This window comes from Zootermopsis nevadensis, unplaced genomic scaffold (assembly GCF_977971745.1).
Source record: "Zootermopsis nevadensis isolate Lab colony 2312 unplaced genomic scaffold, Znev_1.0 Znev_ptg000031l, whole genome shotgun sequence".
Lineage (NCBI taxonomy): Eukaryota > Metazoa > Arthropoda > Insecta > Blattodea > Termopsidae > Zootermopsis > Zootermopsis nevadensis.
Window position 1 is genome coordinate 7,303,730 of NW_028259163.1, and position 15,295 is coordinate 7,319,024.

General features: G+C 35.7%; 1 protein-coding gene across 2 annotated transcripts; it reads right to left on the bottom strand.

Moving 5' to 3' along the window:
* Nucleotides 1-1,469: 1,469 nt before the first annotated feature.
* On the bottom strand, nucleotides 1,470-12,283 carry LOC147872079 (uncharacterized). Of its 2 annotated transcripts, none has more exons than XM_087359318.1 (8): nucleotides 12,207-12,283; nucleotides 11,519-11,629; nucleotides 9,516-9,593; nucleotides 8,773-8,876; nucleotides 8,196-8,331; nucleotides 7,520-7,651; nucleotides 6,718-7,150; nucleotides 1,470-6,484 (listed from the first exon to the last, which is right to left on the bottom strand). In XM_087359318.1, exons 1-7 carry the CDS (start codon nucleotides 12,243-12,245, stop codon nucleotides 7,112-7,114), a joined length of 639 nt encoding a protein of 212 aa, XP_087215444.1. In that variant the 5' UTR covers nucleotides 12,246-12,283; the 3' UTR covers nucleotides 1,470-6,484; nucleotides 6,718-7,111. The 2 variants fall into 2 exon arrangements, with proteins under 2 accessions (XP_087215444.1, XP_087215443.1); XM_087359317.1 differs by lacking the exon at nucleotides 12,207-12,283 and adding an exon at nucleotides 11,900-12,008.
* Between the last annotated feature and the right edge of the window lie 3,012 nt (nucleotides 12,284-15,295).

Sequence of the window (15,295 nt, forward strand, 5' to 3'; positions counted from 1 at the left end):
TCTCCAGCTGCCTGTAATTATGTTGTGCCACCTACTGGGATAGCTGAGTTAGTATAGTGACTAGCTATGAGCTGGACAACTAGGGTTTGATCCACGAAGGGGGCAGAAGATTTTTCCTCTAGCCTCTGCGTCCAGACCGTCTCTGGGGCCCACCAAGCCTCCTATCCAATGGGTACCTGAGTCCTTTCCTTGAGTTAAAGAGTGACCAGGGCATGATGCTGACTATTCACCATCATCTAGTGCTGAGGTCAATAATGATTACGCGCTCTACCCTGTCTCCCCCCAAATGACCTAGATGGGTGTACAAGGACTGCTTTTCACGTACAGCATCACAAGGACTTTTGCCTTGATTGACAGCAAAGACTTATCACTCTGCAGCAATTCCAACTTTGTTATGATTTACACATTAGGTAACATTTTTATTTTTAGTGTACTGTGATGCAACTGCATATTTTAAGTACAATATCTTTCTCATTTTGCTATCCTGTGTCTTGACATAATAAATCTTCCGCAAAGCATAAAATGTGCTTGTTATGTTCAGTCCTTCTTACCATTATACAGGCAGTTACTCATCACTCCCAAGGCAACATCTTCATAATGTCAAATTGGGCCATGCACTGTTAATTGTGTAATTAAATGCCTCATTTTCAGAATTTTTCAAATATATTAAAAAGCACACTTTGCAAATCTGTATTAAGAATTTAACCTTTTTACAAACAATTGAACTATTTATCTAGAATATAAACAATTAAACTAAAAACAATTTAATTAAAAGCAATTTAATTAAAAACACTGTTTAACTAATACAATTTAACTTTATTACTAAAACAATTAAACTAAAACAATTTAACTTTTTTACTAAAACATTATAAAATATTTAACTAAAATATGAACAATTAAACTAAAAACAATTCAATTAAAAGCAATTTAATTAAAAACACTGTTTAACTAATACAATTTAACCTTTTTACAAACAATTGAACTATTTGTCTAGAATATAAACAATTAAACTAAAAACAATTTAATTAAAAGCAATTTAATTAAAAACACTGTTTAACTAATACAATTTAACTTTATTACTAAAACAATTACACTAAAACAATTTAACTTTTTTACTAAAACATTATAAAATATTTAACTAAAATATGAACAATTAAACTAAAAACAATTCAATTAAAAGCAATTTAATTAAAAATAGTTTAACTAATACAATTTAACTTTTTTTACAAACAATTGAACTATTTATCTAGAATATAAACAATTAAACTAAAAACAATTTAATTAAAAGCAATTTAATTAAAAACACTGTTTAACTAATACAATTTATCTTTATTACTAAAACAATTAAACTATTTAACGAATATATAAACAATTAAACTAAAACAATTAAACTTTTTTACTGAAACAATTAAAATATTTAACTAAAATATAAACAATTAAACTAAAAACAATTTAATTAAAACACTGTGTAACTAATACAATTTAATTTTATTACTAAAACAATTAAACTATTTAACTAATATATAAACAATCAAACTAAAACAATTTAATTAAAACACTATTTAACTAATACAATTTAACTTTTTTACTAAAACAATTAAAATATTTAACTAATATAACTAACTAACTAACTAGATGACTTACCGAACCCGAAGGTTCATCACCGAATTAACCAAAGCCCTCCACCGGACCCTGTCCTGGGCCAACAAAATCCAGTCTCCTTCAACTCCTATCTCCCTTAGATCCCGCCTGACATTATCCTCCCATCTACGTCTAGGTCTCCCCAGTGATCTCTTCCCCTCAGGCTTCCCAAATAGTGGACCCAAGCAACCAGATGGCTAACCGAACCCGAAGGTTCATCACCGAATTAACCAAAGCCCTCCACCGGACCCTGTCCTGGGCCAACAAAATCCAGTTTCCTTCAACTCCTATCTCCCATAGATCCCGCCTGAGATTATCCTCCCATCTACGTCTAGGTCTCCCCAGCGGTCTCTTCCCTTCAGGTTTCCCAACCAGTACCCGGTGCACACCTCTTGTCCCATCCATGCGCTACATGTCCCGCCCATCTCGCTCTTCTCGACTTAATCACCCTGACAATATTGGGGGAGCAGTACAGATTTTTAAGCTCGTCATTATGCAGTTTTCTCCACGCCCCATCGTCTTCCCTCTTAGGCCCAAATATCGTCCTCAACACCCGATTCTCAAACACCTGCAATCTGTGTTCCTCCCTCTGAGTGAGAGACCATGTTTCGCACCCATACAAAACAACAGGCAAGATTATTGTTTTGTATACTTTCATTTCCAGGTTCTTAGAAATCAGACGGGAAGACAAAATATTTTGGACTGAGAATTAGCAAGCATTTCCAGAATTTAATCTCCTTCTATATTCCTCACAAGTATCATTTTGATTTGTTATTGTTCCCAGATATTTGAACTTTGTAACCCTTTTAAAGGACTTATTAGCCACCCTAAGACAATTTTGCCCGCCTGTCTTCTGGTGACGAGATACTAACATGTACTTAGTTTTTTCTGAATTTACTTCCAGCCCCATTTAACTAATATATAAACAATTAAACTAAAGCAATTTAATTAAAAACACTATATAACTAACACAATTTAACTTTCTACTAAAACAATTAAAATATTGAACTACAATATAAACAAACAATTTAATTAAAAACACTATTTAACTAATACAATTTAACTTTTTTACTAAAACAGTTAAAATATTTAACTAATATATAAACAATTAAACTAAAACAATTTAATTAAAAACACTATTTAACTAATACAATTTAACTTTTTTACTAAAACAGTTAAAATATTTAACTAATATATAAACAATTAAACTAAAACAATTTAATTAAAACACTATTTAACTAATACAATTTAACTGTTCACTGAAACAATTAAAATATTTAACTAAAATATAAACAATTAAACTAAAACAATTTAATTAAAACACTATTTAACTAATACAATTTAACTGTTCACTGAAACAATTAAAATATTTATCTAAAATATAAACAATTAAACTAAAAACAATTTAATTAAAACACTGTGTAACTAATACAATTTATTTTATTACTAAAACAATTAAACTATTTAACTAATATATAAACAATCAAACTAAAACAATTAATTAAAACACTATTTAACTAATACAATTTAACTTTTTTACTAAAACAATTAAAATATTTAACTAATATAACTAACTAACTAGATGGCTTACCGACCCCGAAGGTTCATCACCGAATTAACCAAAGCCCTCCACCGGACCCTGTCCTGGGCCAACAAAATCCAGTCTCCTTCAACTCCTATCTCCCTTAGATCCCGCCTGACATTATCCTCCCATCTACGTCTAGGTCTCCCCAGTGATCTCTTCCCCTCAGGCTTCCCAAATAGTGGACCCAAGCAACCAGATGGCTTACCGAACCCGAAGGTTCATCACCGAATTAACCAAAGCCCTCCACCGGACCCTGTCCTGGGCCAACAAAATCCAGTCTCCTTCAACTCCTATCTCCCATAGATCCCGCCTGACATTATCCTCCCATCTACGTCTAGGTCTCCCCAGTGATCTCTTCCCCTCAGGCTTCCCAAATAGTGGGCCCAAGCAACCAGATGGCTTACCGAACCCGAAGGTTCATCACCGAATTAACCAAAGCCCTCCACCGGACCCTGTCCTGGGCCAACAAAATCCAGTTTCCTTCAACTCCTATCTCCCATAGATCCCGCCTGAGATTATCCTCCCATCTACGTCTAGGTCTCCCCAGCAGTCTCTTCACTTCAGGTTTCCCAACCAGTACCCGGTGCACACCTCTTGTCCCATCCATGCGCTACATGTCCCGCCCATCTCGCTCTTCTCGACTTAAACACCCTCACAATACTCGGGGAGCAGTACAGATTTTTAAGCTCGTCATTGTGCAGTTTTCTCCACGCCCCATCGTCTTCCCTCTTAGGCCCAAATATCCTCCTCAACACCCGATTCTCAAACACCTGCAATCTGTGTTCCTCCCTCTGAGTGAGAGACCATGTTTCGCACCCATACAAAACAACAGGCAAGATTATTGTTTTGTATACTTTCATTTCCAGGTTCTTAGAAATCAGACGGGAAGACAAAATATTTTGGACTGAGAATTAGCAAGCATTTCCAGAATTTAATCTCCTTCTATATTCCTCACAAGTATCATTTTGATTTGTTATTGTTCCCAGATATTTGAACTTTGTAACCCTTTTAAAGGACTTATTAGCCACCCTAAGACAATTTTGCCCGCCTGTCTTCTGGTGACGAGATACTAACATGTACTTAGTTTTTTCTGAATTTACTTCCAGCCCCATTTAACTAATATATAAACAATTAAACTAAAGCAATTTAATTAAAAACACTATATAACTAACACAATTTAACTTTCTACTAAAACAATTAAAATATTGAACTACAATATAAACAAACAATTTAATTAAAAACACTATTTAACTAATACAATTTAACTTTTTTACTAAAACAGTTAAAATATTTAACTAATATATAAACAATTAAACTAAAACAATTTAATTAAAAACACTATTTAACTAATACAATTTAACTTTTTTACTAAAACAGTTAAAATATTTAACTAATATATAAACAATTAAACTAAAACAATTTAATTAAAACACTATTTAACTAATACAATTTAACTGTTCACTGAAACAATTAAAATATTTAACTAAAATATAAACAATTAAACTAAAACAATTTAATTAAAACACTATTTAACTAATACAATTTAACTGTTCACTGAAACAATTAAAATATTTATCTAAAATATAAACAATTAAACTAAAAACAATTTAATTAAAACACTGTGTAACTAATACAATTTATTTTATTACTAAAACAATTAAACTATTTAACTAATATATAAACAATCAAACTAAAACAATTAATTAAAACACTATTTAACTAATACAATTTAACTTTTTTACTAAAACAATTAAAATATTTAACTAATATAACTAACTAACCAGATGGCTTACCGAACCCGAAGGTTCATCACCGAATTAACCAAAGCCCTCCACCGGACCCTGTCCTGGGCCAACAAAATCCAGTCTCCTTCAACTCCTATCTCCCATAGATCCCGCCTGACATTATCCTCCCATCTACGTCTAGGTCTCCCCAGTGATCTCTTCCCCTCAGGCTTCCCAAATAGTGGACCCAAGCAACCAGATGGCTTACCGAACCCGAAGGTTCATCACCGAATTAACCAAAGCCCTCCACCGGACCCTGTCCTGGGCCAACAAAATCCAGTTTCCTTCAACTCCTATCTCCCATAGATCCCGCCTGAGATTATCCTCCCATCTACGTCTAGGTCTCCCCAGCAGTCTCTTCACTTCAGGTTTCCCAACCAGTACCCGGTGCACACCTCTTGTCCCATCCATGCGCTACATGTCCCGCCCATCTCGCTCTTCTCGACTTAAACACCCTCACAATATTGGGGGAGCAGTACAGATTTTTAAGCTCGTCATTGTGCAGTTTTCTCCACGCCCCATCGTCTTCCCTCTTAGGCCCAAATATCCTCCTCAACACCCGATTCTCAAACACCTGCAATCTGTGTTCCTCCCTCTGAGTGAGAGACCATGTTTCGCACCCATACAAAACAACAGGCAAGATTTTTGTTTTGTATACTTTCATTTCCAGGTTCTTAGAAATCAGACGGGAAGACAAAATATTTTGGACTGAGAAGTAGCAAGCATTTCTGGAATTTAGTCTCCTCCTAACTTCCTCACAAGTATCATTTTGATTTGTTATTGTTGTTCCCAAATATTTGAACTTTGTAACCCTTTCAAAGGATTTATTAGCCACCCTAAGATAATTTTGCCCGCCTGTCTTCTGATGACGAGATACTAACATGTACTTAGTTTTTACTGAATTTACTTCCAGCCCCATTTAACTAATATATAAACAATTAAACTAAAGCAATTTAATTAAAAACACTATATAACTAACACAATTTAACTTTCTACTATATCAATTAAATTATTGAACTACAATATAAACAAACAATTTAATTAAAAACACTATTTAACTAATACAATTTAACTTTTTTACTAAAACAGTTAAAATATTTAACTAATATATAAACAATTAAACTAAAACAATTTAATTAAAACACTATTTAACTAATACAATTTAACTGTTCACTGAAACAATTAAAATATTTAACTAAAATATAAACAATTAAACTAAAACAATTTAATTAAAACACTATTTAACTTATATAATTTAACTTTTTCACAAACAATTGAACTATTTATCTAAAATATAAACAGTTAAATAAAAAACAATTTAATTAAACGGTTTTTGACTAAACAATTTACTGTTTTCATTACAACAATTTAACTATTTAACTTTTCAACTAAAAATGCCCTAATTATACTAATTTAGCTGATTCACGATGTCTTAAATGGCCGATGCAAACATCACGTCATCCATTTCTGGAGTCTGCAAAGGAAATAAACATTTGAATCAGATCAGAACTGGAATTACGGCTAACAAGTATGCAATTGCATGCAGCTAAAGTTTATGAACATATTTTATAATTTTTATTCTTAAATATATAATATGTGAACTAAAAACAATTTAACTAAAGACACTGTAACTATTTAAATAAAACAACGTAAGTACTTAACTAAAGGAATTTAAGTATTTAACTAATTTAACTAAACCTATCTAACCTTTTAATTTCAAACTACGTAACTAAATGGGCAAATTCGTGATTCTTCAGTGAAGGACGGAAATTCAATGTTGTCCATCCCTGGGATCTGGAAAAGAAATAAACATTGGATCAGAACAGGAACTGGAATTATGAGTAACAAGTATGGAAACACATGCAGCGCAAGTTAATGAACATATTTCATAATTTTTATTCTTAAATATATAATATGTGAACTAAAAACAATTTAACTAATACAATTTAACTTTTTCACAAACAATTGAACTATTTATCTAAAATATAAACAGTTAAATCAAAAACAATTTAATTAAACAGTTTTTGACTAAACAATTTAAAGTTGAACATCGTCCATTTCTTGGTCTTGGGTGCAGCTATTCGATGTCTCCGTCATGTGTCTAATGTGGTATAAGTACGGGCGCAACATATGTGCATACCTGCAAAATGAATTACAGAGATATATATAAGTAAATTCAGTTGAAGTGGAACTTGTTTATTATAGTGTTCATAAGGTACAAACGTTAGGTTATGTTGAAACCTGTTTATAAAGCTGTATCTTAATTGTAGACTCTCTTTATTGCATTTCATTCTTTTACCACTAATGAATTTTTATGCCCATAAGCCATCTCATGTCATCCACCACTCGCGTATTAGCATAGGACTCGGGACAGCCATAGAACTTTTAATTACTAAAACACCTTAATGGAAACATGGCCTTCAGCTTCCAGGACATTTTCCAAATGTAACAGAATCACCAAGTGTAAACACCGTTGCTATGTGGCACATCACACAGTACTCTTACTTACCTCGTAATTGTCTTCACTCTGGTTGAAGATACTGTCTCTTGTCTGACTGGACGTAATAGAGCCGACTGGTCGTCGTGGTGGAGGGCGTGGCATCTGGTATTTCTTTGCCATCACGTCACTCCACTTGAGTCCCTGTAGGATGAAGCACAAACGTCAGTGACATGGACCAGACTGTTGATTGCAGAGTTAAAGTATGGGGAGGTAGAAGGGAGAATGCTTCGACGTAAAAGACCCTTCAATCACGGAGGAAGTACAAGGAATTGAATTGCAATCTTCTGCTTGGATATAAACTTTGGACTGCAGTTACAAGGAACTTTGGGGACATCCGATCTTGCCTTCAAGGATCAAAGAAAATTGTTGTGTACTGAGAGACACCTTTGAAATTCTGCTCTGGCAATATATTATGCGTCACCTTTCTAAACCTTTTACTGTGGTCTTACTGCTTATGTACTGACGGTGTTAGGCCCATCACATAAGTTATTTTTATTTGTCTGGGAATGTAAATTATGCTGAACTTTCCAAACAACGAGATTGTCCAGAATAGTGTCAGAAGGCATGAACTGCTCTGCTGTGCCTCTGTGCTTGATTTGCATGGACAAAGCACAGTTCAGAACTGAAATATGTGTATATTCTGTATTATTTATTATACCATGTCAGACATGGGATAAGAACTCACGTCAAAGAATGGATGCCACTTGATGTCCAGTGCGCCAAGTCTGCAATGTGGTTTCTTGTCCAGGAGGTTCCAGACAAGGTCTGCCACATCTGGCGACAACCATGTGGGAATGTCTATGGTGTCACATACGATTTTACTGTAAAAGACAGGTCCATTGTATTTACCATTTAAACATTCTTATTAAACATGCTATGAGAATTAGCATTTCTAATGTCTGTGACAGTTCCAGTAAACTGCTTAGTTATGTGTAATTTGCATGGAGAACTCTGATGCAGGTCATACAAGAGTCAAGGAAAATTGTACTTGTCAAAATATGTTAGTTCTTAGCTTTTGCAATACTTTAGTTTACAGACCCCCTACATTTTATCGATGTCCTGCACAAATTTGCTTTCGTAATGTTTGTGCTTGCATTTTGTTTCCTTGCCTAAGGCTAATTATGCATATGATTAAAATGTGCACCTGCTTTACTGGCATTGAAATAGACAGTAATGTGTTGGCCGCAAAGGTATCTGCATGTAACTGTTGATACGAGACTGATGTTCACAGGGAACACGTTCGTTGGGTCATCGATACTTACGTGTAGAGTGTTTGCAAATCTCTTTTGTTGGCATCAAATTCAAAGGGCCTGTGGCCTGCCAACATCTCATATGTGACGACTCCCACGCTCCACCAGTCGACTTCCTGCAACAGTTCAAATTGCACTCATTTTCACTTCATCACACGGTCAAACATTTTAATTAGGGTCTCCAGAATCAAGAAAAAAATTGTGGAAGGATCTGCGTTGTTCATTTCTTGCCTCCAGTTTTATATTGAACTTTCCCGTGTATGACTTGTACTCATTCTTCATTTATCTGTTTAATATAGGAAGAGGTTTGATTCCTATTGACATGGAGACTGCTGACGTTTCTTACATTTTCCGATGAATGTGATATGAGAAACATGGAAATCATTTGGTTAAGCATTGTTTAAATTATCATTATATGTTAAGCAATTCTCAAAATATCGCCCGTGGACAGACTTGGTTAAGCTAACAGGAGCATTTTCATAGAGTTTGGTTGTGGAAGTGCATAAGATTATTTTACACTTTATTGTTGTGAGTTCGCCAAATTTGGTAGAATGCTTCTATGTCTCGTGCTGAATACTGATTACTTTGATTATGCATGTGTCATTGCAAGCTCCATGAAGATTCCATCCGTGGCTCCAAATCCTCAGAATATTGTAGTGCATTGCCTTAATAGTTTACATTAAACTTACTGCTGGTTCAGTGACATAAAACAATGAGCTCATTATTCTCGCACTATCAGGGTATGAGATACTCACAAAGCTGTATCCATTGCCTCGCAGCATTTCTGGGGCCATGTAGTGGGCTGTCCCACACACGGATTCTGCACGTTTCTCCTGTTAATAGAAAAAGCATTTTCTATAACCGTAAAAGAGATATCAGACAGGAAGCAACTAGAAATTAACTGTTTGGTAACCGGAACAAAGCTCTGAACATCCACTACTTGGCATTGAAAACAGTCAATTCCTTCATCTGCTGCCCTCATAACCTATTTCTCTAAGATCCCTCTTCATGCTGTATTCCCATCTGCTCCCCTCTTTTCCAAGTTAGCAACGTGCAGGAGTTTCTCCCACCTATATTTTGCGGCATTTCCTCTCTCCCTAGATGTCCAGCCCATTCTAAGTTAACTCCATAAGCGCCCTATCATAACAATACTTGGTAAACTGTAACAAACCACATACTTTGTATATTTGGATGCACTGCACGGTATGCAAGGTCCTAACACATATTTTTTCATTAATGCTAAAAAATCTAAACTAACCCCAGTTTGAACGAAATTTTCTATGACTCTGTTAAGAGAGAAGTGTTATACAATATTCAAATTGAATTTGGTATTCTAAAGACGCCAGTGAGTCTAATGAAAATGTGCTTAAATGAAACCTGTAGTAAAATTGGTATAGTTAAACATTTATCTGAGTCATTTTCCACCAAGAATGGTCTGAAACAAGGAGATGCCTTGTCCCCATTGCGCTTTAACTTTGCACTAGAATATGCCATCAGGAAAGTCCAAGACAGGCAGGAGGGGTTGCAATTGGATGGGACACTTCAGCTAATTGCATTTGCTGACGATGTTAATTTATTGGGTGATGATATAAATACAATAAAGAGGAACACAGAAGTTTTACTGGAGGCTAGTAGAAAGGTGGGGCTAGAAGTAAATTCACAAAAAACTAATATTATGTTTGTATCTCATCAGCAGACAGAATTATCTTAGTGTGGCTAATAGATCCCTTGTAAGTGTGGCAGTTCAAATACTTGGGAACAAATCAAAATGATACTCATTAGGAAGTTAGAAGGAGACCAAATACTGGAAATACGTGCTCCTTTTCAGTTCAAAGTGTTTTGTCTTCCGGTCTGATTTATAAAAACCTGAAGTTTAAAATATACTATACAATAATTTTTCCTGTTTTGTATGGGTGCGAAACATGGTATCTCACTCTGAGGGAGGAACATAGATTGCAGATGTTTGACAATAGGGTGTTGAGGAGGATATTCGGGCCTAGGAGAGAAGATGATGGGGCATGGAGAAAACTGCATAATGGTGAGCTTAATAATTTGTTTTCCCCCCAATCTCTTCAGGGTGATTAATTCAAGAAGAATGAGATGGGTGGGGAATGTGGCACGCATTGATGGGGCAAATGGTGTTCATTGGTTATTGATTGGGAAGCCTGAGGGGAAGGTCCACTAAGGAGACCTAGACGTAGATGGGAGGATAATCTCAGGCAAGATCTTTGGGAGATAGGAGTTGAAGGAGACTGGATTTTGTTTCCCCAGAACAGTGTCTGGTGGAGGGCTTTGGTTAATTCGGTGATGAACCTTCGCGTTCCGTAAGCCATCTAGTTATTTAGTTAGTTGGACTAGCCCCTTGCTCTATCCTCCTTAGCATCCAGTATTGCCCTTTCTTCAAACCACTTGTTAACTGATGTAGTTTCCGCAAAGTAAGAACCAGGCTTATTTATCTAATATATTTCATATCTGGTATAGTAAACAGCATGTTAATGGTGTATGAATTGCATAACAGCAATAATTTATGAAACTCTAATAGAGCTATAAGTATTAGTTCTGAGTTCATCCCCTCTAATTGAAAGACCTTGTTACATTTGTTTACACTTTTTCCATTAAGAATCGCTACATAAAGATTTTGTCCTCCTGTAAACTATCCAGTCTTAAACAAGGAGTAGTGCCAGACAGAGTGTGGTCCATGTAGCCTATGCGACCCTGTAAGTAAACCCAACAAAAGATAAGGTGGATTTAACTTTACCTTTGTGTGGCAGTTGAAGATTTTACACAGCCCATAATCAGAGACTGCGATGTGGCCGCGTGCATCAATAAGTATATTTTCTGGTTTCAAGTCACGGTGTATGACACCGATCTGAAAGGAAGAAATTAACGAGTTATTTGCACAGTGTGATTTGCTGCTTTTTAACCTTTACACGACGGGGATTTAAACGGCAAAATGGTAGTAGCCCTATTGGGGTTTTTTGCAGGTTTTTAAACTTTTGTGCACGCTCCACGGAAAACTTTAATATTATCTAAAGTAAACATGATAAATTCACGAAATAAAAGCCATATTTATTCGAATAGAACAGAGAAAAAATGCAGTTAATATCTTAATTGCCTAAATAGGCCTTAGTAACTTTACTTTGTTCTTTTGAAGCTCATTCGACATGATAGAAGCCATGGTTGTGAACTAATGACCACACAGAAAAAGTTGTTTCCGCTACTTCAGTGGATACACATTCTTTTCACCCATCATGAGGAAGAACGTGAGAAACTTTGAATAGGGGGACTGAAAATGAAGCCCAAACCCACTTGACATAAACAAAGTTAATTGCTGTTTATAGTTTCCGGGTTGACAGCTCAGGTTGAACTTGTGGGAACCCTAGAGAAAGTGATTCAATATCTGCAGCCCCTAAAAGAGGCCAAAAGACGTAGCCAAGTCTACTTACAGTGTTGCAAGTTTTGAGTTCCGCACAGGGAACGTTCATAGGGCTGAGTACACAACTTATGTCCCAGACAAGGAACGCTAGTAAGATAAAGGTTAATGTGGCAGAAAGTTGTAGTACTACTATTTTGCATTTCTGCCTTATAGCGCTTAAACTAAGATGTCATATATATTGTTATTGTTGATTACCACAGAAAATAAAAATGACATTGAACAGAATAAAAAAGTTATAGCCCCACATTCACTTAAGTAGTTTAATGCAGACAAGTGAGGTGATGTCTGAATACCTGATGCAGGTGTTCAACAGCCAGGACTATCTCCGCTAGGTATAGTCTTGCTGCAGTCTCTGTAAACTTGCCCCAGTAACGCAGCAAATGGAACAAGTCTCCACCAGGATAATAGTCTGGAAAAATAATAATGCATTATTGTTACTGTAAGGACACTTCATGATACTAGGGGTACTAGTGAGTGCTACTGCGTTATCTGTTGAATTTGACAATGGAGTTACTGCAATGTTTTCCTCTCCAGAAGACTGGAAACAGCAGATTTGTTTGTCAGTGGGGGATGGAGCACAATCTGTAGACAGAGACAAAACTCACAGCCCATGCAGGACACTGCACTCGATGTTTGAGAAGCAAATAAATAATACGCTGACCCTTCTTCCTCCGGTCGACATGGTGGTCACTCCTTGTGCTACCCATTCTAAAATGATTCAGTTGTTATTGAAACTTATTTTACTGCTATGTACACTATAGGCTACTATAAACAGTTATAAATTCTGAGTAAACATGATTCCTCACACAAAACATGAGTGATAGGACAGTGTGTTAACACCACAGCACGCAACTGGTGTTGACTGGAATCATTCAAACTGATGTACACTCAGTACACCAGACCACCGTGCTCAGCAGGAGGATTTCCTATATCATACATACTGTCTGTCTGTCTTTCTAAAGTAATAACTAACTCAAACTTGAAGGCATCCTGAATGTGGTCCTAAATATATTAAATGAAATGAAGAACACTCCCTCCGTTGCAGGTGCTGGCAGTGATCATTGAATTAAAAAGAGAAACTAAGAAATGCCGAAACTAGAAAAATGAGGTGAATCGCTGGAAAACTAATGAGTGTCAGCTGTTGATTTCTCTTGTGCGTGTTAGGAGGGATGCGCATCACTGCAGGTGGGCACTTGTGTATGAAGGTCAAGCTAGTTCTTTGCTCAGATAGACAGTACATATATCTGCAAACTTTCATGGATTCACATTTTAGACTGACTACAGGATGTGGAATATGGGACATGCAGATGTGTACAAATTAAAATAGCAATTACGTTTCACGGAAGATAGAGGTTTAATAACGATTTTAAGATGTTGCACTAAAAGCACTGTTATGCAGAAGATAGGCCTAAGTACAGCAAATTTGTCCTCATCTTTAATAGTTTTGACACTAATGAACAGAATTTTGAAGGTTTTGATTCCAGCAGAGTACGCATATTCTCAAAACATGGAATGTTAGGGATTTAAGTTTGAAGTTAGTTCTTATTCTTTGTGTTAACAGGGTGTTGTACCTCTGCAACTATGTAAATTTTACAGCATTACTTGGCACTACAATGCACTGACACTTCTGTTGTTAAATTGTTCACTTTGCTTCTCAACCATCCTCGAATCAGGAATTGTTTTTCATGTACTCACCAAGTGCGAGACAGATCTTTGACTCTGTGTTGAAGGCGTAACAGAGTGCTACCAAGAATGGAAATTGGGAGCAGAGTTGATGGACGTAGCACTCTGTTTGGTATTTGTCTCGGTCGCCTTCAACGGGAATATCCATGATTTTCATCGCATAGGTCTTGTTGTTATCCATGCCACAGTTCTTCCTTGTCATGAAAACTTTTCCAAAACCTGTAACAGCACACGGTTATGATTCTTGTTGCTTTCTGCTCAATAGTGGTCTGAGGTATTTGTAGACTGTCCCTTTATAAAGATCATAATTGTTTATAAACGTTTTGTGTAATATCAAACATTTGTGTGATTGTGTGCATTTTGTGCTAAAATTATGAATTTGTGGGTCTTTATGTGTACCAAGATAAAGACACAACGGTTAATAATGGTTACCATTTGTCAGTCCACTCTTTCCAGATAACATTCAAGAAAATAGTCGGCAATAAGAAAAAGAATGGTATTGTTGGCAAAATGTGTATTTTCATTTAATTTAAGCATAAAAGAATTTTGAGTTGTTTCCAACTGTTCTCAACCACACCATGACGTCTTGAAGCAAGAAAATATTTCTGAAGCTTCATTTTGCTCAAACATTAATAAAGATTTGGTTCAGGGTTTGTAAATGTTGTGGTTTGATATCATAATCACATGTCTGAATACAGTAACAGCTGTTGGTGCTACGACTTCTACTATTTTGCCCTTTGATCTAGAGGATTACAGAAAATCAGGCCTACATTTATCAGCAGAGATAGGCAAGTGTTAATGGAAATTTATACTTACCTCCTTCCCCTAGAAGTCTCAGCGGGTCAAAGTCTCTCAGCTTTGTTGCGTAAGGCCGAAAATTCTTTTCTGTAACAAAGTTTTCAAAATTACAGGCATGTTCTAAGGCATCCTAACCATACAGCATGATTAAAATAATTTTCGTAGTACGCCACATAATTTGCCCATTGAATGGACCGTCCATCATAATTGAAGAGGAATGTTACCACAGATGGTGGTGACCTTCCTGATGTATTAAATTACAGTCTGTAGGACTTGTGTAGTAGGCAATTCTTTAAATAAGTGGTCTGAAGTTTTGTTGTCTCTAAAATCAGCCTGTAATTTAAATTGAAGTTTATAATAAAAGTCTATATTGTGCCGTACATATTGGCATTTCCACTTCCTAAGAACTGCTCGGGTAGTCCTAATGATAGTTATTATTTCTGATGGTTTCTAAAGATTATACATTGACCGGCATTAGTCTCAGGAAACAAGGCATTGACAAGATGTCAAATACACATAAGACATGACTGTTTTGTGTTTACTCACAATTTTTTGTGCAATAACAGATTCATATGAAGAACTTATGAAATACGGTGCAGCAATTAGTATTTGCACGGC

Bases quoted from the DNA above. Each gene is read 5' to 3' on its own strand.
- LOC147872079 (XM_087359318.1), bottom strand. From the start codon at position 12,245: ATGAACGTTCCCTGTGCGGAACTCAAAACTTGCAACACT. The intron at 9,594-11,518 runs GTAAAGTTAAAT...TTCTATTAACAG, and splicing joins TCTTCAACTGCCACACAAAG to GAGAAACGTGCAGAATCCGT. The intron at 7,151-7,519 runs GTAAGTAAGAGT...TTCATTTTGCAG, and splicing joins AGAGTGAAGACAATTACGAG to GTATGCACATATGTTGCGCC.